Below are 24,430 nucleotides of genomic sequence, written 5' to 3'. Positions count from 1 at the left end.
TACAAGTTGGCCAGGGAAAGTGTCACCATGAAGAAAGCCAGCATGAAACGCACGGCTCACCTCTCATTTCCCTCCTCTCAAGAACCAAAGTCCCATGCTACCTTTTGTCCTGTGCCTGTAAAGTTGGCATATACTTTGTCTAGTTTTATAATTACTTAATATGAAGGAGTAAGGCTAATACCAGCTACTCCATCATGAGTAGAAGCAGAAGCCCCTGACGTTAAATTTTAAAACTTTGTTGCCTGTGTGGAAACTGCATATATAGGCAAGTAAGTCTATACAATATTAACAAAAATGGGTATTTTAATGTGTATGTATTCCACAGTTTAGCGTTTGATTCTTAAAGCTTAGGAATCTAACTCTTCAGTACCAACCATGTAATCTAAGAAAATTTTGTTTTGCAAGGACCTTTGTCCTTTTCTATGGTGTAAGAATAATTATATTGTCTATCCCATGGTATTTTTGTAATTAATATACACAAAGCATTTAGGTGCAGTGCATTGCATATTGTAATGCACATAAATGTTAACACTATTCTATGTTTGTTATATATAAAAATACCTAGAAAGTACATCACTGAATATTAAAAGTACTTATTTCTGAGTAACATTTTTTATTTACTTATTTTGCCCTCTGTAATGCCATGCTCTTTAAATTGAATATGTCTTTTAATAATCAAAAAAATATTTTAAAGAAAATTTGACTCCCAGAAGATTTGATATTACAAGTCCCTAAAATCAGCCTATGTTGACTTGTAAGTGCCAATAGTTTTCCCCAAAAGAATTGTTCTTTGTTCAAATTTCTAAAATTTTTTGCTTATCAGGAAGATAATAAGCAATGTAATCACGTTGACAGTATACACATTTAAACAGTCAGTAGCACAGAGATGCTAAGATCTTGAAGCCATTAAAAGGCCTGTAATGAGCACATATCACTTTCCTTGCTATTTCTTTTTTTAACTGAGAATTATTTAAACTCCTGAATTATTAAACTCCTGCTAGGGACAGCAATGATACAATTTAAAAAATAAATTTATAAATGTGTATATCATGACAGCATTATGGTTGGAAAGCATGTTTTAAACAAACATAGGATTTCTAAGGAAACAACCATGATTGTTGCTTTGTGGAAAAAGGAATCGCTTTATGAGCAAAGAATCTGAACTTTATTGTAAAAGGAATGCTGCTTCTGTGATTTTTTAAAAATGTGTGTTCTTAGGATTTTCTTTCTTTCACTTAAAAGTTTTTATATCGGAGAATAACTTCTTTCACATTCATAATTTTCCTTAACAAAACTGAGCTACTTGGACCTTGTTTGTCCCTTCTGTATTTAAACTGTATACGAACAGAGATATGTTTCCTATCTTAAACTGCTTTCTACAAAAGATGTCCTTAACTCAGCCACCGAGATGTTAGAAATCCAATGGTATCAGATATTAACAATGTTATTTGAGAACCTCAGATCATAAATGTCCAAAGTCCATAAAAAAGAAGATAAGAACATCAGATTTTAGCCTGGGGAAAAATAAGAAAGAAAAAAATCCCCCCACCCATTTCTCTCTTGATATTTTTACTTTTATTATTGGATGTGAATTCTCTAAATCGTGAGAAGATAAAATAATGCGTAGGACTTAAATATCAAGTAGAGAGTACTTGTTGAAATGATATCTAAACATGTGGAGCATATTTAGATGAAACATGTATGACAAAAGACAATAAACCTCTAAGACCAAAATCCTATAGTCTCACCTTCTTTTTTACATGTACTAAAATAAACCTCTTGTGCTAGTTGAAGACAGGAAAGAAATTGATATAAAAATGATATGAATTACAATAACAAACCTTTTTTTCTAGGTCGAATCCTTTATCAGATACACTGAGCACTTTACAGAAATTATTTTACTTAATCTTCACAAAACCGTGTGATATAAGTATTAATTCCCATTTTTCTGATGACGAATCTGATATTTGGGAGAAGGACGTTACTGTTCTCGAATCACAGAATTAGCAAGGGGCGATGGGGAAACCTGCAAATAGGGCTATCTGAATACAAAGCTCATGCATGCTGTTGCTATTCCTAACACTATGCTAAACTACCTTCCAAAAGTCAGTTTCATAGGTTAATTTCAATTTTGTTTTATGATATTAACAACACTCTACATTAAATTCTTGAAATTCAGAGTCCCAAAACAAATGTCAGTAATTAACAAGTAAATATGACAGCACTTAAGAGATGAAAAATAGCTGGCCCAATGAACTCCCTGACAATTCCTGAAAAACTGAGTTTTAAAGAAATTAAAATTTTATATGGAATTTTAAGTTTATATTCTGACACAAGCAAATTCATCCTATACCAATATAAGGCATTAATTCATCTCTTGCAGAAAGCAACTAAAAAACTGAAAAGTAAAATATAAGTCACTAAATCTAATTAACCTCCATTAGAACACTGTCATATTTTTTCCCATTAGGTACTTTAGCACTCTTCTATTTAAAAGCTTTAGAACAATTTTCAAAAAAATACATTCATTATTCTTAAGAATATTTCCTTTCTGAAATTACTAAACATGAGACTACTGAAAAAGAAAATTATATTTCCATTCCAAAAGAAATTCATATATAGGACCAGTTTAAACATTTCAAATTTTGAAAAACATGTTTATTAAATAACTTTAAAAATTTTGAGTGAAACTTTATTTCACAAAAACTAGTGTTTTCAGATATTGAAAATTGGGAAATTCTGTGAGCACTCTTCTGTTAATGTATATTCAGTGTTCAACTTCAATAAGTTTAAGGTTTCTATTTAGAGAATATTAAATATCAGTGGTATTATAACATACAAAAATCTAAACAGATTACTATAGTTATGTAAGAAATTTTAAGCAATTCAGAGAAGAGTTCTAATGCCTCTTTAATATCTATTGTTTTTGATGTTAAAATGCAAATAACTGCTGAATTAATTACATTTCTTTGCACATTTTCAACCAAGAAAAAAAAAACACAATAAAGCCATGACTTTGTACCACTTTCAAATGGCTCTTACATGGAGTGCAAAATTAATTCAAATTCAGTCAAATTATATGAAAATCATTACCACAGCTAAACAAATCATCTTGAAGTATAACATCACCATTTTATTAAGTATTTGAAATGGACAAATTTATTTCAAAAGCAACAAAACCCTAAAAATATTTAACAGTGATTTTCAATTTGGTTGTGATTCGTTCATACAAGGAATTAATGTAAAACCACCAAAATTGTGCTGTTCAAATATTTTCATACTTATCAATATAATTAAAAGTTTTTAAAGCTCATAGATTTTTCAATACATTTATGACTTTACTTACACAGAAGTATGTAAAGATAAGTACAAATTTCTAGTTCTTACATATCTCCTTGTCTCTCCCCCTGCTATTCCTGTTCCCAGACCAACTTTTGCTAGTGGACATTCATGTGTATGCACAAAACATTTTTCTTTTCTTCCTGAAAACCATTTATATGGAAGAAAATTGAAGACAGTAGAATAATTTGCTCTATATCTTTAACCAAATCACATTAATGTTTGCTGTTGCTTAAATATCCATGTTAAAAATAGATGTAATATTTTGTAGTGATACAGCAAATACTTTGGCTTGCAAATACATTTGTAGATTTACATTCTTTGTCTTCAAGCTTTTGATTTTACTGTCTTGTGGGAAACTTCTATTTTTACTGTTAATAGGCAATTTCTCAATGCTAAAGAAAGCTTTTCTTTTCCTTTGCTTATAACTAGACAACATGTATGTAAATTAGAAGATATGAATTTACTTGGAAGGAAAGTTTTGTATATAAATTCCAGTGTCTTTTTTCAGATATTCTCGTTAGGCAAGGCAAAAAGAAAAAAAAAAATAATAGTACTTTCAGAGAATACCTCATTTTTATTCCCGCAGCATCCCTATGTGATAGGAATATTTTTATCTGCATCTTACAATGAATTACTTGTAGCTCAGGTAACAAAACTAACAAGAGGCAGCAGGAGGGCTGGAGCCGGTCTTAGAGCTCTAGCCCAGTGCTTTGACCACAGACCACACAAAACATCTCACAGTGTGGCTCATACCTTTGCAAAAATAATCAGTGAAAAGCTCTGGCCTAAGTATGAAAAAGCACATTAACTTACATTGTTACATGTCAAAATTTTCTAACTTACTTGAAAGTGAGAAATATGTATTAAACAACCTAGCCACATATACACTAAGAACAGCTCTCTCTCAAATAAAGGAATTTTCACACAGGTATACAAATGAGATGAAGGACAATCGTCAATAATTTGTTTATGGGTTTAGATTTTATTTTCAAACTATTGACTTCATTCTGTTATGCTGATCTGCTTTTACCATTGGAAAAAAAAAATTTTTACTCATTATTTCAAATAGTTTATTCATCCCTGTATACATATAAAAAAATCTCAACAATTCACTGTTATTTTGTGTTCCTTGGTGAGCTGCCATTTTCCTCTAAGCTGCTTATGCGTGGAAAGTAGATCATTTTTTGTTTTGTTTTTATTGCTCAGCTTTTTATTTTCACTTATATATAAACATGTATCTATTATTTTTCAAGTTCTTTTCCCATTTAGGTTATTACAGAATACTGAGTAGCATTCCCTGTGCTATATACATCATGACCTTCCTTGTTGGTTATCTGTTTTACATATAGCAGTGTAGAAAATTTTTTAAAGGAAAAAAGCAACATTTCTTATCAAATACCATAGAAGTAAATCATGTAGGTTAATATCTATTTTTGGTGGCATGAAAGTTTATATTTATTTAAAATGCAATCTCTACACACAAACCCTAGTTATCATCTGCAAATGTTCTGATTATTTTTTGAAAAGAAACACAAATGAAGCGTGAGGAGAATGAAGCATAAATACAATTCCAAACATGAAACGAGTGCGTCCAGAAAGCAATGAAGGAGGCTATGAGTCACATCTAATGAAAGCAAAGTAAGAATCCTAAATAAAGATTTAATGTAAAATAGAAGCTCATCGGAACCATGTCCTCAGGTCTATGCTAGAATCACTTCCTAATATGTAATTTTTCTACTCTAAGCAGTTCATTTGTCAAGCACTCCTGTAAATATGATATCAGGAAGGAAGAGAGAGATAATAAGGTAATACAAATTGCATTACCCATAGCTTCTTAGCAAGACTTTTCCTTATTTCCAGTAGACAATTCAATAGAGCCTGGTTAACTCAGAAACCTGTATTCCATGCTCTCTCTGTTGTAAAAATTAGACTTTCTAATATTTTACTCCTCTTGCTTCAGGATACATCACATCAAACAAAAAGTGCACTGACCATACCTAGACTAAGATTAGAATTCCTCACTGTATGTTCTACACATCACCTGCAACAGAATCTCTTGGAGGACAGGAGGAAGGGCAGTCGTGTTGAAAATGTTTTGGCTGTATCCAAATCTAATGAAACAAAAGTTGGGGGTAAAGGCCACTGGAATTGTCATTTAAATAATAAGCTTCTCAAATGATTCTTAAGCAAACCAAATCTTGACAGTCATCCCTGAATAGTTAACAGTTTGTGAAACATGTCTGTATTCGTGCAAATCTGAACTCCCAGGAATATGCAGTCACTTTGTAAGTGGAGAAATGAATAAACCTATGAATGAATTAATGGACTAATTGGGAGCTGAACTAAAGACCTACAAAATGTTTGGTTCTATATAGATGCCAACATTCACTAGATTCACTGTTTTCTCAGAGCCTAAAGAGGTCAAGATAATTAGAAAAACAAAGGGCACAATATTCTTAGTGCTACATATTAATATGTACTAGTACTATCCACATGGCAGGTGCATGATACCTGCTGAATGAAAATGTGTTTCAGTGGATTTTCTCAAATGTTTTTACTGTAATTCAGAGACAAGCACTGTGCTATTCAACTCCACTCAGGCTACACTTCAACCCAAGCTCACTTGGCATTTGTGCAGGCAATGATGGCAGTAAAGCAAGATGAAGTCAGAATTCAGAAATATAGGACAAACTCTATAGCAGAAGTATTTCACAGAATTTAACAATATATCACATGGCTTAACAGGAGGAAATATTATTTACCATGTGAAAAATATTTTCACACATCTGTGTACATATATCCTAGTTTTTCAATTATGCTAATTAATTTAGTGAACATTTAAAAATATATGTACAGATTTTCTATTTTGGTTAACTGTGGTCATCAATTGCCAGTTTAATAACGAATTTTTGAGAATATCTAATATTTAAAAAGGAGGGCTACTTACACTGAGGTGATTTGGAAGATATTTTATTCAGCATGGTCTAGATTTAGAGTACTAACTTCATTGGTACTCAAAATTGTTATCTCTTAACACGCACAAATTTGGATATTTTAATCTCAAATATGTACTAATTCCATATTAAATTATATTGGTATATGCTGAGTGAATTTCTAAGCAGTATTTAAAGCAATCTTACAGACAATATTAAAGGATCCATAAATTTAATTTTTGAAAGACCTCAGACTTTTTAAAAGAATCATTTTACAAAGAAGATTTTAAAGTGACAAGTTATCTGTCATCCTGATGCTCCCAATAATCAATACTCAAAAGAAATAAAGTTTGTATGAATGTTCCACTGTGCTTTAGACCATTTCACATACTTTAGATCACTAAAATACAGGTATAGAGATAAGCAGGTAGATTCTTTTCTTTTAAACATTTAAAGGCCCTTTCCCTTTCTTTCTTTATTATTATTATTTTTTTTAAAATCGAGTGACAGCATTCATTTCTCACTAGGTGAAATGCATGTTGTTATTTTGCAAACATGAGTGATTTCTGCTTTAAGAAGCATGCAACTTAAAAAAAAAAAAAAGAATTTGCCAAAGGATCACCTTAATGTAATGAGTCCCTCTAGAAAATTAAGTTTATACTTTACATAATTTGGCAAGATACTGGGGTTTTAGAAACTCAATTACTGTATTCTGAAAAGAATACCAGTATAATTATACTTGTTCTTGACTATTAAATTTAAAATAAATAAAATATACCTGCAATCATCTTGTTTTTGCCAACAGTTTTATAAATTTTATATGATTAGAAAAAAGCTAAGACCAGGTAGTATAAAGCACGACTAATGCTATTTTTCTTTTTTAGTTTCTCTGGAATGTGATTTTTAGATATTTGTCTCATCATCAATTCTGAGAAAATCTAAAAAAGACTTTTTAAAGTAATATACTAAAATGTGTAAGAAAAGTAGCTTTCTAATAATTCTGATGCCATTTTTAAATGAGTATAAATTATATAGAGAAAAATCAAACACATAATTGCAATCAGCATTTCATCAAAAATAAAATGAAAAGTCCATGTAATATAATGAAAATGGACTCACATTTACAAGCTGTAATATCTCTTAAACCAGTGAAGTTCCTCAAATCTTCTGTGAAAGTTAATGGAGTAAAATACATAGAGATTTTTTTAAAATCTCTTACTGTTCCATTGTAACTTGTTTTTCTGCTTTTGAAAGATTATTGACTTAAATAACTTTTAAAAATAATGTGCAGATTCTTCATAGTTTTAATCATTGTGATCAATTTCCAGCATAATTACCAAAATATTTGAGAATATCTTATATTTGAAGTTGAGACCTACTTAGTTTGAGATGAATTGGCAGATATCTTATTCAACTTCTTCTGTAATTAAAACACCAATTTCAGAGGTGCTTAAAATTGTTATATCTTAAAATTCCACAAATTTGGAAATTTTATTCTCTGGTATATATTAATTCCATATTAAGCTACTTTTGTACTATGAACTTACAAGCAGTGTTTAAAGCAATTACAGAAAACATTTAATCTACTTAAAAGTCACAGACATTGTATTATAGTATTTTCACATGCCCGGTACACTTAGAAAAGAAATTCACAAATATACAATTAAACAACTGTGAAAAATTAAATGTTTGTCAGTATGTATTATCAATGCTAGATTCCTTAACAAACAAACAAGGGTCAATGGTTTTACTACTAACCTAAAAGTTTTTTTCCCCTTCAAATCAACCAGTTTTACTTAGGAATAATTCTTTGTTATATTAACGTTAACTAATAATTATACTTGTTACTTATTTATCAGTGCACAAAGCATATAGACTGCTTCCCATGCATAATAAATAAAATTTTCAGCCAGTTATACCTGGTATAGGTAACAATGACAAGTTAATAAACCCTTAAAACATACAAGATATTGCAAATTCATTCTAAACAATGTTGTGGATTCAAAAGGATACTGTATATACCAGAGGTCTCTTGCAATTTACAATTATTTCATGTACTAAAATTTGATTTCAAATATGTTTTCAAGAACTTAGCATTTGTATTTTCCTCACATACGTACAATCACTTAACGTTTCTCTGGAATCAGAGTTTCAAAACTATTATCTTAAAATTCTTTAATAATAAATGAGATGATGTAAATCTAATATTAAAAGGACTGGGAAGACAGATACTATACAGTTTCTAAATTGATTTAGGAGTATTGCATCAATTGATTAGTGTAGGACTTGATATCCAATGGAATATTAATAGAGATACACATGCCTATTGAAGATGCAGGTTTAAAAACTGAATAACTTAATAACCATTTTATTTCATACCCATACTTCACATATTTATCCATTACTATATCATGACTGAAAAATTCTTAGCTCCTGCATTAACTGAAAATATTCATGTACATCTGTCTGATTTCATGTAAGACATGAGCCATTCATTACCTTAGTTAAAGGCATACATAACATTATAAGTCATGAACTTATATACTGTACTTTTGAAGAAAACTCTGAGTCTATATTTTAAACATATATTTCTAAAATAATAGAATAGTATTAATGGGTAGGAGTATTAGGGCCTTAAAGACAAATATATTTCATATCTAAATAACATTTTACTTTAATTGATGAACTTTATGGGCAGAACAATTTGTGGACAGATTTTTCTGTTTTTTTTTTTGTTTTTGGGTTTTTTTTTTTTTTAAATGGTACGCGGGACTCTCACTGTTGCGTCTTCTCCCATTGCAGAGCACAGGCTCCGGACGCGCAGGCTCAGTGGCCATGGCTGACAGGCTCAGCCGCTCCGCGGCATGTGGGATCTTCCCGGACTGGGGCACGAACCTGCGTCCCCTGCGTCGGCAGGTGGACTCTCAACCACTGCGCCACCAGGGCAGCCCAAGAATTTTCTGTTATATGACCTTTGTTCACTGAGACAACTAGGCAAGAGGGTTGCATATGGTATTATTTTAGGGGACAGCCCAGTGGACTTGGAACATTCCATATTATTGCAGGGAAATCTCATAACCTATAGACCAGCATTAGTACACGACCAGCTGCCTGTGCTGACATGTGGACTCACAAGGCGAAAGTCCAAACCTCCAGCTATCTCTCATTCTTAAACTTGCTCAGACCAGAGGCTAAAATGTCAAATGAAACAAAATTAGTGAGGACGAGCTGTTAATTGCTCACATTAGGCAGTCTCCAAAACCCAATCCCCTTTGGTCTTCATCTCGGGAGACTAGAAACCTCAGAAAAGAAGAGCTGAGATCTAGGGATACCAGCACTGAGTGGACACCTGAGTCTCCTTAAAGAATCTCTTGATATTACTGAAGTTATATGAGTTTCTCCACTCTGACTAGACATTCCTGAGGCGATCAGGAATCCCAAAGTGATTTGGAGAATGCTTGGATTTCTTCAAAAGATTCTCTTTGCAACACCGAGTATAACTGCCTTCATGTGGGTATCAACTGACCACGAGCTGTTCTATAAAGGAGATGAGGGGGACAGAAGGATACCTGCAAACCCAATGTCAATGTACCAACACACCAACTCTGATGTTACATAGGCAACATCCATTAACAGTTCCAGACTTGCCCCCTTCACTGTTACTGACTGAAGCAGAGGAACAATGTACAGGCACAGTCATGGAGCACAACTGCAAGAGTCCATCCTTACCACAGCAAACCTGCAGGGGTAATGACCACACTGCCTGCTGAACCACATCTACTTGTCCTCTGGGACTTACCAGAGGAATCAGACTCTCTAGGAAACATTCCCTGATAACCGGCCCCTACTTCTGCATTAGATGTTATTCCTGTGTACAACTCTGCGCTTAATCAAATTAGCAACTGTAGCAAAAAATATTAGAGTGATGTTTACATTTTCATCTTGAACACTAGAATGTAAAGTTCCTGTGAACAGAAACCATGATTATTTTATTTTTACATCCTCAGGACCAAGTCTAGGGCCTAGCATTCAGTAAACGTTCACTGAACGGAAGTTGAATGAAGGTACCACCACCATATCTGACACATCTGCCACATGACTGATTTGGAGGCAGGGAGATGAGATTCCTTAAAAACACCCAGTTTTAACAGTTCTTAAAAATAAGATGAACAGCATGAAGTGAAAAATGCCATGACATAGCCTCCTCAATGCTGGAATGAATGCAGTTATTATAACATCAGAGATTATCAGTGAACCTGCCACCATTAATTAATACCACCTTGTAGGCCTATGCATGGAGACCTATATCATTTATTATAATGATAGTATTTTAGTACCATAAACACTTAAAACTAAGGAAGCTAGTTAAAAAAAAAAAAATTTTAAAAAATCTGTATACTTCTGGGCCTCCTTTTTCTATATGTTAAATTTATCTGAAGCATTCAAATGATTTTATTATTTATTCACTTTCTAGTATATTGCTACAAAGTATTTGAAAATTGTTCTAATTATTTAGAATAGAATAGCTAATATCACTGAATTAAAAACTCAATGTTTTATATGTGGATAATTCACTCTGAAATAAAATTTAATTTCCTTCTTTTGAAAAAATGGTTTTACAAAAGGAAGTTCAATTTAAAAAAAACTATTATGCAGAGATTTCTGACGAAACAAAAATATACATTTACTTCATTAAAAGATAAAAGATTTCCTATGTATAAAACTTTCATGAAAGCAATGAGCCTATAAAAACACTGAAATCTCTGCCAACTTTCCTGTCATTTATGAAAGACATAAAACATTAATTTACTATCTGCCCTCTTAAATTTAACTTGCTTTTTCTAAAACATCCTTGAAACAACAGGGAGACATCTTGGAATGCGGGCTGAAATATGTACTCTGGATGCATTTTATAGACAAAAGATGTGATCAAGGCAATCATAATAGGAGAATAAAGCAGACGAACTTGAATTTGTATCACAAGTGCACAGAGAATAAATCTTGATTAAGTAGTCAGAAGGTAAGTGCTGCATATACAAAGCACAAAATACAGTCTAATAAACACTTCACATGCTCAGGTGATTTCAACTTAACTCCATGAAAGTCTAATCCAAGTGTTTGCTAAATCGTTTCTTTCCCCTAAGACAAAACTACTCAAAACTTAAAAAATCTCTTAACCACTACGCACCTTTACAATGCCAGAGAAGAAAAAGAGAAATTATTAATTTTTAAAATTACCCAGCAATTCCATTGCATCATCTTCATTATCAATATCTTCTTCTGTTACCGATGGGGTGAGGCTATGGACAGACTCGAAAGAATCTTGAGAGAGCATTGCTGCCAGAAGTTTCTTATGCTGCTGTTGCTGCTGTTTTAATCCTTTAGTCTTGGGCTCCACCTTTAAGCTGAAGAAACAGTTAAATGTTAATTTTCAATGATGATAACATCATCAATTAGCTGTGGTAACTAAAGAAAATCTACAAACAAATTTTCACTCAATTATTTTGCTTTGCAAATCTATGCACGTATTAGTAAAATTTTCCCCAAGGATAATGGAAATACAGACTGTCTTCTTTCTAAGACATCCTTCAGTACCTCATTAACAATTTCCTAGATTGGAATACGTGAATATGACAAACCCAGCCGCGGCGGGTCCTCAAAGTGCAGCAACAATCGACGAGAGGGGGTAGGGAACTGAACGCACCAAGGTATGGGCTCAGAAGAGCACAGACAACTGATGGTTGCAAGGCAAGTTTAACAACAAAGCGTAGCCGTATATATACCCCTAAAGCAGGGAATTTGCTTAGTCACGCCTTATCGGCATCAGCTCACTGATTGGCTTCTCGGCTTACTCACGCCTTATCGGCATCAGCTGGTTGATTGGCTTCTCGGCTTAGTCACGCCTTATCGGCATCAGCTGGTTAATTGGCTTCTCGGCTTCTCCCTCAAAGGCACCAATTTCCCCATCCAGGGTTGCTTTTCCTAGCTTTAGGGAACAACCAGGGACTCCCAGTAACTGAGCAGGTCCCTGGAGCGATTTGGCCAAAGGCCATCTCCCTTTTTAAGTTCATCCCATAACGTCCAGGATGCATACCAAGGAGAGTACAATCGGGCCCTGAGGCTTATGAGGGTCTTAATGGCGCCTTCCTCAGAGGGCAATGCTCGCCACACACTATAATAAAAATTTTTTAATGAAAACTTTGCAATTTACATCATTAAAATAAATGTCCTCACTAGTCCTCTCATGTTGCCGAGGTCTGGGTGTAGGACAGGGCAGAAGGAGGGATGGAACCAGAATTGGCATTTAAATGACTCTCAGTGCCCTCCAAGCTAAAAGAGTCTTTGCAAATTTGGAAGACTGTCCTTGTGATAAAGCCAGACTCCCTTGGGTAAAGGAGCCAGTCTGTCATGGCTCTCTCCCCCAACTTCCCAAGACACTGTCTGACGGGAAAACTTACACGTCCACGTGGCAACCGTTTATAGTTTTAAAAATTGTCCCAAAGTTCTTCTCTTTCCTACAATCTGATTTCTTTCCATATAATTGCCCAAAGGAAGAAGACGGCAAATGTCGCCTCATGAAGGAAAGAGACATGATGAAAAGGAGGAGGTCTCTCTCAAGCAGGAAGGAGAGAGAACCCTTTCTAAAGGTGCTCAGAATGAAGGTCCAGGAGAGAAGGCAAATGAGCAAGAGGAGGTTACCTGCACTTGGTTAAACAACAACAACAACAACAACAAAAAACCAACCAGGTTAAGTTTCAGGGCATGGATCAAAACATTTCAAGCGGTCTTCATAGAAGGGCCAGGTTCAACACTGTCCTTTAAGAGAAGGCTGGAAAGGGCAAAATGGCATCGTATGTCATCAGTGGGCAAAGATCAGTCAGCTCCACCTCACCGTTCCCTTCAAAGTTAGGCTGGACACGACAGAGAAGATCAAGGGAAACGGGTGGAGAGAAAGCTTGTTCTTTCCCCCAAGTTAAGGCTCTTAATAAATGCACAAGGAATGATGGAATCAGAAAACCACCAATTTAACCACCACCCCAGTAACGGCGCAGGCAAGGATCATCAAGGGATGCTAATGCCCTCTGCTGACAGATCGTTGGGGAAGAAGGACTGTCAAAAATCTCAAGGTGGTTTCCAACAGATTATTTATGTTTCTACTTGAACTTGTTTGCTTTGAAACAATTATAGATTTACATGAAGTTGTAAGAAATAATACAGAGAGATCCTGTGCACCATTGATACAGTGTCCCTCAATGGTAACATCTTATAAAATTATAGCACAATATCACAGCCACGATACTGACAATGATACAATTCTCCAATCTTATTCAGGTTCCCATTTTAATTGGACTCACTTTCGTGTGTGCCTCTCTATGTATTTAGTTCTAGGCTATTTTAGTATCTTTGTGGGTTTGTGTGTCATGTATCCACTACCACAGTCAAGGGACAGACCAGTTCAAACACTACAAGGTTTCCTCGTGTTGTCCTTTTCTAACCATTCCCACCTCCCTCTATAACTCTCCTTCCCCTTCCCTCATTCCTGGCAACCACCAGTCTGTTCCCCATTCCTATAATACTGTGATTTCAAGAAATGTTATGTAAGTGAAATCATACAGTACGTAATCTCTTAGGATTGGCTTTTTTCATGCAGTATAACTCCCTGGAGATTGATTCATGTAGCTGTGTGTATCAGAAGTCCATTCCTATTCTTTGCTGTGCAGTAATCCATGGCACGGATATACTCCAGTTTATCTAACCATTCACCCATTGAAGGACATCTGGCTGTTTTAAGCTTCTTGGCTATTAAGATAAAGCTGCTATGAACATTCATGTATATGTTTTTGTGTGAAAGTTCCCATTTCTCTGAGATAAATGCCCAAGAGTACAAATGCTAGGTTATACGGTAGTTTCAGGTTTAGCTTAGTTTTTTTTTACATTTACATTATCAATGTGTGATTATTTTAATAACTCTAAATGTGTCATGAATATATACGCTTTCCCACTAAATAGCTATAGACAGATGCTTGAATATTCATGGAAAAGGAGATGACACAGGATTTGGTAAATTACTGATACAAGAAGAGGTGGAAGATTACCACAGTGTGAAAACATGAGACTCAGGACCGGTGATAATTTCAGGGAGAAGAGAGACAGCGAGGTCTGTAAGCGGGAATGAGATGCAAGGTTCACACCTCCCTCTTCTCCTGTGGACTGCACAAGTGAAAACTGCATCATTCGAGAGAAAAGAGGGTCCTGCTACTGGAAGTAGGGGTCTTAATGCACACAAGTGGTGAGTAAGTGGGAAGGGGTGGGGGTTTGGAGTCTTTCTCAGAGCACTCAGATTTCTGGGTCCCCTTATTTAGACTTTGAACGTGAATCTGAATAACAGGATTCTTAGAATACCTTTCTGAAGAAAGGCTGTATAGCAAAGCATTTAAGCACACGGAATTTGGAGCAAGATACCCTGGCTCAGTCACTTAAAAACTGTCCAGTCTTGGAATGTGATGTAATGATGTAACCATGCTGGGACATAGTTTCCTTATTCCTAAAATAGGGATAATAGTAATGTTCTCAAGAGGATGAAATGGGTTAAGATATGTAGAGCACATACAGCAGTCTACTAGTTGGTAATTAATATCACTATATATTCAAATAACACAATGGGCAGCATCCTAGATATTTACGTATCTTTTCTTGAGCAGTAACATCCCACATCCCAACAAACAGAGAAAGGAAATAAGAAAAAATCTTGGGACTTCCCTGGTGGTGCCCTGGTTAAGAATCCACCTGCAGGTGCAGGGGACATGGGTTCCACCCCTGGTCCGGGAGGATCCCACATGCCGCAGAGCAACTAGGCCCATGTGCCACAACTACTGAGCCTGCGCGCCGCAACCACTGAGCCCTCGTGCCACAACTACTGAAGCCCACGCGCCTAGAGCCTGTGCTCCGAAACAAGAGAAGCCACCGCGATGAGAAGCACGCACACCCACAAGAGAAGCCACCACAATGAGTAGCATGCACACTGCAACGAAGAGTAGCCCCCGCTCACAGCAACGGAGACCCAACACAGCCAAAAGTAAATAAATAAAAAATAATAAAAAGCCAATTCTTAAAAAAAAAAAAAAAAGTGTCTTTAGGAAAAAGAATAGCAGCTACATTTCAATGTGGTGTCAATACCCTCTAGGACTCCATTTTGCTTCGGTCTAAAAGGTTAAGTTCTAAACCAGGATCAGCTGGAAAAGGACGGTTTAAAGTGGCCACGCCCTCCACTTCTTGCCACTGGATGGCCTGCCTTCTACCATCTGCCCTCTTCCTCCTGGCCGCACTCTCCCAGGGGGCCCGACCTTGCACCATTTTGTTTCACGCTCTGACTCTGAACACAGGTTGGTTAAGTATTAATTTTATCTGGCCACATGTGCTCTCTCTTTGGTGAAAAACTGGATGATTCCTCTCTTGAACTATCTCCTAAGCTTGTTTAGTTCACCATCGCAGCCTAATAGAGAAATCTGTGCCCTTTCTCTTGACTCTAATCAGAAATTAAAGGGTTCTCTTTTATTAAGGCCCAGGTTGTTGAAGAGATCACAAAAAGTTTCACACTTAATCGCTTCATTTTGATTTATGCAAAAGAGCTCTGTCTTTTTTTTCTTCACGTCTAAATGTGATGTTTTATAATTTATTGAGCAGACATTTATTAAGTGTTTGCTATGTACCAGGCATTGTGGGCACTGAGCTGCAGAAATAAGACACATGTCCTTGTCATTCTCCTCGCTGTAAAGCAAATACTTTGAATCTAGGATTTTTGTTTCCATATTGGTCTCACCCAGTACCCCGCACATCACCTTGTGTTAATGCTCAATAAATATTTAAAAAATTCACTTTCTTTTTGAACCTCATTTTTTTCTAACATACTAAATAAAACAAGAATTAATTTAAGTAGATGTAATCTGAGTCCTCCAACTTGAGAGCTGTGAAAATCCAGGGAAATGGAAAGGTTGGTAGTGGAGCAAAAGAAGGAAAAACAGATTGGAATGTGAATAATGAGGAACAAATGGTAGATAATAAATTTGTAACTCCCAGTCACCAGCTGACAATGACCAAGACCATTACATGAAGGTTGAAGCAAGTGTTTTCATTAAAATACATGGTTTGGTCATGAAGATAGGGCTGGGCTAAAAGAACTAGACACTGACTGAATCCAAAATATTGCCTGTCTAATCCTAAGAGTCCGTCTATGAGTCTATGAGTCCAAAGATGACTAGCAAGGTGTTTCATAAAATAATTATTTGAATTAGTATATGTATTTCATAAATAAAGAAATGAATGAATTCCTAAATAAATAAGAACAATTTTTGAATATATTAAAATGACCTCATCAATATTCTGAAACACATGATTTAGCTACATATCAATACTTCTTTTGGTTTTAAAGATAAATTTTTGAGGGCTTCCCTGGTGGTGCAGTGGTTGAGAATCCGCCTGCCGATGCAGGGGACACGGGTTCGAGCCCCGGTCCGGGAAGATCCCACATGCCACAGAGCAGCTGGGCCCGTGAGCCATGGCCGCTAAGCCTGTGCATCTGGAGCCTGTGCTCCGCAACGGGAGAGGCCACAACAGTGAGAGGCCCGCGTACCGCAAAAAAAAAAAAAAAAAAAAAAAAAAAAAAGATAAATTTTTGAGTCATAAGATACAATTTCTGTATGTTTTAGATATTCTGAAGGTTTCTGTTCTTTACTTTAGCAAAATCATTTTTGATTAATCAGTATTCTTTGTGCTTAAAATGTGCATGTGAGAATATTCCTCAATTACCAAGTCTATTTTAGTCTCTGCCACATGTATTGTATATTGTCTAACATGTCCACAATAGCCAACCTTAGACAATATTAAAGTTACTTCTTTACTTTTTTGACTTATGTTAAAGACTGCCCTCCATCCATCTTCTTCCTTCTTGTTCTGGTTTATTTTCCATCATACCCACTTATCACTATTTGAATTTATGTCACAAATTCGTATATTTGCTTGTTTATTGTTTGTCTCTTGCTGCCAAGAGAGGAGCTCTAAGAGGAGGGGAACATTTCTAGGGTTTTTTAACAGATATATCAGAAGCAATTGTGAGCTTTAATGAAAAGGAACACTTCTTAAAGGGAAGTGAATTTAGCTTTTAATATTTAATATATATCTCTAAGTTGTAAGATTTTCTATTCTTTTTGTGGCATATTTACCATCTAATAACAATGTTCACTTAATGAACAAAGCCAATTCACAAGATCTATAATATTTATTGATATTTTTCTTATTTTAATAAAGTGGTTCAGCTTACAGGAGCTTCATTAGGCTTTCAAGGCTTGATAAGCCTATTTAAAAATTCACATAATTTAGCAAATGATTTTAGGAAATCTATTATCAGCTATTGCAAAATCGAATTAAGATGGCTCAAAATAGAAGTATGTAGGTTTATTAACTCAATTTTTATTTACATTTATATTATCAATGTGTGATTTTTTCAATAACTATAAATGTACAATGAATATATATGCTTTCCCGCTAAATGGCTAGACAAACCATGGCAATTGATGCCAGCTGGTAGTACATGATGATCACAGGAAGCCAGCAATCATTCCCTAACACATTCACCTCTCCCTTATGAATCCTTCTTCCTTTTCTTGCTTGGATGCTTTAATTTCTTTCTTAAATTCTCTTAATCCAGAAGCTCTTGGAGAATCTAAGAAAGATGTGGCAGGAAAATGTCTATTTGCACACACGGGACATTTTGCACATAATTTCAAGAGACTCATAGATCTCTTGAGTCCTTCCAGAGATCATGTAGGGGTCATGAACTCCATGTTAGTAGCTCTTGTCTTATCTTCTTAGTTTCTCTGTATTGCCCTCATAATTGCCTTTGTTTTAACCAGCACTTAACCTTTCAGGTGACAGCTATGTATACTAAAGTTGCTGACCCTGTTCACACAATGCTGTATTTGTAGGACCTAAGGAAAAAGTTCAGGTAAGGTATATCATTAAAAAAAAAAAAAAAAAGTTCCTGGAAAAAATTGTGGCTCAAAGTCTACCCAAAAGAATCTCAAAGTTTACTACACCATTTATTTAATCTTCTCTAATCTAATGGTGAAAGTCCAGCCGATCATGTATGTATTGTTCTGAATGAACAGGAAAGTTGGTTATGTACTAAAGATGGAGTGTTGTAGTAACAGCCATTCAAATAACATTTGAGCAATTAACAAGAGGGAAATCCATAATAGGAAAAGGGATAAAAAATTAAGATAGACTATACACAACCCTTCTTATAAATAAATTTTATTAATCAGATGTCTACTCACGGCCTTCTATGTGCCTCCTTCACTCACATAACAGATGCCTACTGACAATGGCAACGCGCCAGGCCCAGTAGGGGAGAGAAAAACGGAAGAAGTCATCCTTGAAAATTGTCTTCTCTTTCAAGAGTCTAGAATATCATTTAGTCTGTTAATGTTTAAGACTGTTAAGTTATAAATGACAAGATCATTACTATTTAAGGGCAAAAGCTAATAACTTTAGTTATAGACTCGAGAGTCATTAAAAAATTGCTCCCCTATCTGTTTTTATTCATTCAAATAAAATCTAATGCTATGTGAGTTCCTGGTATAAATTCAGAAATCCTGGTTTTCTATTAGAGGATGGGATATAGTTTCTAACCTGTACTTTATTGCTACTCTTTAAATTTAGTTCAGAAAGCATGCATTCTTTTTTTTTTTCTCTAATGGGGCATCTGGGCAGGATTTCACCACTTTCTTCATTTCATAGGTAATATATCAACTCATAATTTAAAAATAGGAAAAATAAAACTGAAAACAACTTTTCAAAACAAATATTTGAGTGAGATCTTCATGGATTAAGTTTTCTGGGTAATGGATTTGACCAGGATTGCAGGAAAGATTCTCCTTTACTGGATATTCAAGAGGAAATAAGAGCTCACTGAAGCTAGGAAGAAAACAGAAGCACTACATTTGCAATAAATAGTCCCTATTTATTATTATGACTAAATGAAAGCAAAATGAAAGTCAACATTTCTCTATTTTATATTTAAGAACTAAAGATCTAGCAATGAATAAAGATAAAGGTCTAGTGGGTTTCATTAGTCTAGTGTCAGAAATAAAATTACCCTCATTGACAGGTGAAATTGATCTGACATGTCACAGAAGAAGGTAAATGGATTTTTAGAAATGCTTTTCTTCTCCTTATACAGTACACTTCAACTATTTAAATAACTTAAAGGTTATTTCTCATGGAAATAGAATCAATTTTCTATATGCCTGAAGCACATTAACGAGTATTCTGAATTTCCTTTCCTCCAGCCAAGTGATAAGTCAAAGTAAAAAAAACCCTGAAAGCTATTACATTGTAGAAAATACAATTTTCTCCTTCAGAAAGAATAATTATTGGTTGCTGCTAAATTTAATGCAGGAAATACAAAGTTACTGTGGCTATGCTGTATATAGGAAAAACTCTTCTGTGGTGGTCAGCTAGTAACACTCACAGAAAATTTAACCTCCTGTCACATTTTAATTCATGAGTATTTTTTCTCAATATCGTGTAAGCCATGCCTCGACAATGTTTTTTCACTCCAACTTCCTTGTAGAAGTTTTCATTTTTGTTTCGAATTTTACTCACTTCAGTTAGTATTACAAGAAATGGCTACACTGAATATATTGATACTTTTTCTAAAAAATATGATCTAGACTTTTCAAAATTACCCCACTTCTACCAGCATATGGAAACTTAAGGCAAATCTTCTGACACCATTTTGAGCATCATAGGTCTGAGTAAAATGAATTAGGGACTTTCAAATTCAAAAATCACAATAGTTTCAAGAATAATTTCAAAAATTAAACATAGAGAATGTAATAATTATATTCAATCATAGTTACCAACTCTAAACTAAAGGTTTCTCTCTATATTCCATCTAACTCCACCTTGTGTAGTCTATCATACATTTAATAGTTTTCTTCTTGTTGAATAGCTAGATCTTTATGGTACATCAGAAGTCCTCCCTCTCCAATCTTAACAGTCAGCCCAATAATATAGTAGGTCCCGTCCAATATTTTAGTAGGTCTCAACTGACAGTTTACGTCCTGAAATTATTTTTCTATTTGGTTTTAGTAACAAAGAGACGATACTCTTTTTAGATGTAAAGAAAAAAAAATCAAAACCAAATCTATAATAAAAGCAAATCTAATAAAACTCGAATTTTAAAACAGAGAAATTAATTTTTATCTTATATGTAACATAATTTTCTATATAAAATTGCCAAGAGTTATTTCATCAAAATCGTGTACTTGATTTCCCCTTTGCCTTAAATGATTAAAATATTCAGAATCTTAGAAGACATCTCATCTCACCTTCCTGCAGGGCTAGAGCTATTCTCTTCATTTTCCCATTGTTCATTTTTACTTCTTGGAATTGGGGGCTGCAGCATTTCAGCGGCCAGTGGATCAGCATCGTTCTCTTCTCGACCAATCCACTCTCCAATTACACGGGGTCTCAGAAGAGAAGAATGAAACGCCACTGTTTCCTGAAGAGAAGAGAAGAATTTCTGTGCCTTAGATTACATATTCCCATTAATAGGACAACAGGAAAATAATCTTGTGTAGATTTTAAACTGCTTCCTCAAATCAAGATGTTCCTTTTTTTCTTTCTGAATTGACTTAAAATTTCAGTTCTCTCCATCTCAACTAGATGACTTACTCTATATGATTTGTTCTGACTCGTGAAAGGCCACTGTGATAAAGGATTCAGCAATGAAATCTTTGGTTTGGATAGCTACATGTTTGTTCTCAGGATGGAGGAGCAGGATTAGCACTTGTGACCGAGGGCGGAGTGTGTGAGAAGGCCCACACAGCGGAAGAGCTCGGTGTTGCTAGAAAATGATACATAACTTCTCAAATATGGAGGAAACTGATGGACTCAGGGAACAAAGTCAAGAAGAGACAGGGCTGGAAGGATGCACTGCCTCCAACTGCAAAGCATTTTGGACTTCCAGAAATCCAGTAGAGGTTGGAAGCAGAGCACTATCGATGATGGGCACGCTATGACAATTCAATAAAATGCTAAACTCTTTTCACAGGCTTGGATATGATGTGGCTCTTAAAATGGTATTTTAAATATTTAAATCATTTAATAATTTAAAACAAATACTGAACACGTGCAACTGCTACGGGTATCTCGGTACATGGGAAAAAAAGCAGATTAAAAAGCAATACGTATTGTATGATCTAATTTTTGTTTAAAAAATTCATATGGGTGTATATCCATGTGTCAGTCTCAGCCTACCAATAACCAACGTTGTTATTAGACTGGCCCTTGTGGTTCTTAATATGAATGCAAGACACCCTTCAGTAATAACCACTAGGAAACTTGAAAAATTAAAGGTTTCTTACTTACAGAACCTGGAAATTACACACTACACCTGGCGCCACACAGTGAGGTTCAGGGCGAGAGCGAGAGAGAGAGAGAGCGAGAGCGCGAGAGAGCGCGAGAGAGCGCGAGAGAGCGCGAGAGAGCGCGAGAGAGCGCGAGAGAGCGCGAGAGAGCGCGAGAGAGAGCGCGAGAGAGCGCGAGAGAGAGCGCGAGAGCGAGCGAGAGAGAGAGGTGGGGACTAAGGGTTTCTTGGGCTCACTCTTTATTTGTGATTTTAAAAGAGAGTGGAAATTTAAAGCAGGAAGAGGAAAAAAAAAAGTGGCCAGTTGAAAAAAATAAATCGTCAGTTATTAAAATCAATTAAGAACTCTAAAACAAAAGGTGCCACAGTATGGGGAAGTGACCTGGATCTCTGCAGTAGTTTATCAGAGATAGTCATCTTTGAAGTGGATTCCTCAGCAATCAAAGCTTAAGTCAGGTACTTGCATTATAAAAATAAAAACCAAACAAACAAAAACTGTCAGGGTTTATACTATAATCCATCAATTCAGCATTCATAGACAAATGCATTCATTTATTCACTTTTATATTTATTATGACCTACTATGTGCCAGATACTGCTTGATTTAATGGGAAAAACAATGGTAACACCAAAATTTAATGGTTTTATCTGAATGGAGGGACTACAGGTAATTTTAATTCTTCTTTTGGCATTTCCATGTCTTTTCAATATTCTATGAGAAATATGTACTTGTCTTAAAATGAGAAAAAATGTATTTTTAAAATATCTTGATCTGAGAAACACAGGCTTTTAATTTGTAATATTAAAGAGTCTTGAACAATTCCTTAAAAATTTAGATCTGATTTTCTGAATCTTTACAATTATAATAACAATTATAATAATAAATATATTAAAAATAATAAATAAATAATAAATAATAAAAATATAAATAAATAAATAATAAATATATTATAATAACATTATAATATATACAATGTAGCATTAATTAATATACAAATACACTCCCAAAGCAACATGTGAAATATGACTAAGACATATTTGATGAACATTTATCCAAGTGATTGTAAGCGACAGAAAGTAGTTGGATATCTTAATATTGATTCCCCAGCTTACATGAAAATGTAGCAGATAAATTTTAGTGTTTGTATAATGTAGTGACTAATATGAAATCCTTCTGTATTTATATTCCCAAAGCCAGGGAATCAAAGCTTGAAGCTGTGAAATCATGCAATCAAATTAATGTTTTGTAATTACTGGAAAGGCATATTCATCTGCTACAATTTAATAACATTTGAAGCACAAGAATTAAAATTAACAGCAATACTGTTAAATTTTAAACCTATATTTGCATTTAAGAGCAGCTTAAGGAAAATACATGTTCTAGAAAAAAAAATCTATAAACATATTTACAGCTTCAGAATCAGTTTTGGCCTGTGTGACTTTGAAATGTTACTTATTCTCTGAATTTTGTTTTCTCCAACTGTAAAATGGTCATGAGAGAAATTATAAAACCTACTGTAGCAAATGAAATAGTAAGAAGCATAGTTAAACCACAGAATTCTGCACATATGCTAGACACAATTACTTAAGGATGTGGGCTGGATTTAAACTACTTCTAAATATGTGACGTAACTGGGAAAACATGGTACAGAACAGCAGGAATGGGTGAGTTAGGTAAGAACAGATGCTTGGTTGTCAATATGGGCAGAGTAACAGAACAGGGAATTGATAGTACAGGTTTTCATTCTATAAAGTTTTATTTTACAGACAGTATATTAAAAAGATTGGATAATTAATTTAGTATTATCAATCTCTACATAACGGGACAGAACTGGGCTTAATAAGAATTGGGACAAAGAAACTGACCACTGTAACAACAGAAATGGGTGAGTTTAGGCATTATAAATGAAAAAAATGAAACAGGGTTTAGAGTTGAGAATGATCATAGAGTTGAAAATGATCATAAAGTTGAGAACTACAGAGAATCAGAAATAACTTTTTGGTTGATTACTGGGAAATTAAATAAATGACAGATGCCACTACTGTTGGAAAAGTAGAGCACAGAGAGAAGGATAGTTTGATATGCAGCCTGTTTAACTCCAGCTGACAGCAGAAATTTAGTGAGAAATAGCTAATGAGCAAAGCAACACAAAGAGCTGCAAATAGGGTCAGAGGAGTTAGGGAGTGAATATTTTACAGGTGAAAAGTGGGACTCTACTATTTTTATTTTTCAGAGTACACAAAGCTATTCTTATATTTACTCCTTTATGAAAATGTTATATCTCTAAAAATTCTTGAATATAGTCCATTTACTTGTAATAGAGCAAAATAGCAGATTTTTCTTTGGTTCTATTACTTATATTTGATTAAGCTAAGTAAAACTCTCTCCATAGATCGTTATGAAAGGATTTCAGTGAAGAAAGCAGTTCCACAAACATCAGTACATGGCAAAAGAAATTTTAAAACTTCACACTGAATACAAGTTTTGGAAAATATTTTAAGTACATGGATAAATAAAACATTTAAAATTTCAGTGCTAAACAATGTAAATCCTAATGATTCCTTAGAAATGTATAAATACATATTCCTTTGCCCTCCTAAGGCTAGAGGTCCCTAAATGTTCAGATTGTTAAACAAGTATGCTTAAATAATAAGAAAAGCATTAGCAGTCAAACCTTCCCCAAAGGTCACAGATTTGCTTAATATTTCCTATTAACAGGAAGCT

The 24,430-nt window shown here is 34.6% G+C and overlaps 1 protein-coding gene across 1 annotated transcript in view; it reads right to left on the bottom strand.

The window, feature by feature from the left end:
- C17H8orf34 (chromosome 17 C8orf34 homolog) overlaps positions 1–24,430 on the bottom strand; it is a 294,894-nt gene that overhangs the window by 180,994 nt on the left and 89,470 nt on the right. Inside the window, 2 exon segments of the mRNA XM_059042628.2 lie at positions 11,514–11,680; positions 20,666–20,838. Coding sequence (XP_058898611.2) covers positions 11,514–11,680; positions 20,666–20,838 — 340 coding nt within the window.

The sequence above is a fragment of the Kogia breviceps genome, chromosome 17, assembly GCF_026419965.1.
Source record: "Kogia breviceps isolate mKogBre1 chromosome 17, mKogBre1 haplotype 1, whole genome shotgun sequence".
In the NCBI taxonomy this organism is placed as follows: Eukaryota; Metazoa; Chordata; class Mammalia; order Artiodactyla; family Physeteridae; genus Kogia; species Kogia breviceps.
The sequence above is the reverse complement of the archived record's forward strand: the minus strand, read 5'-3'. Positions and strand labels throughout refer to the sequence as shown.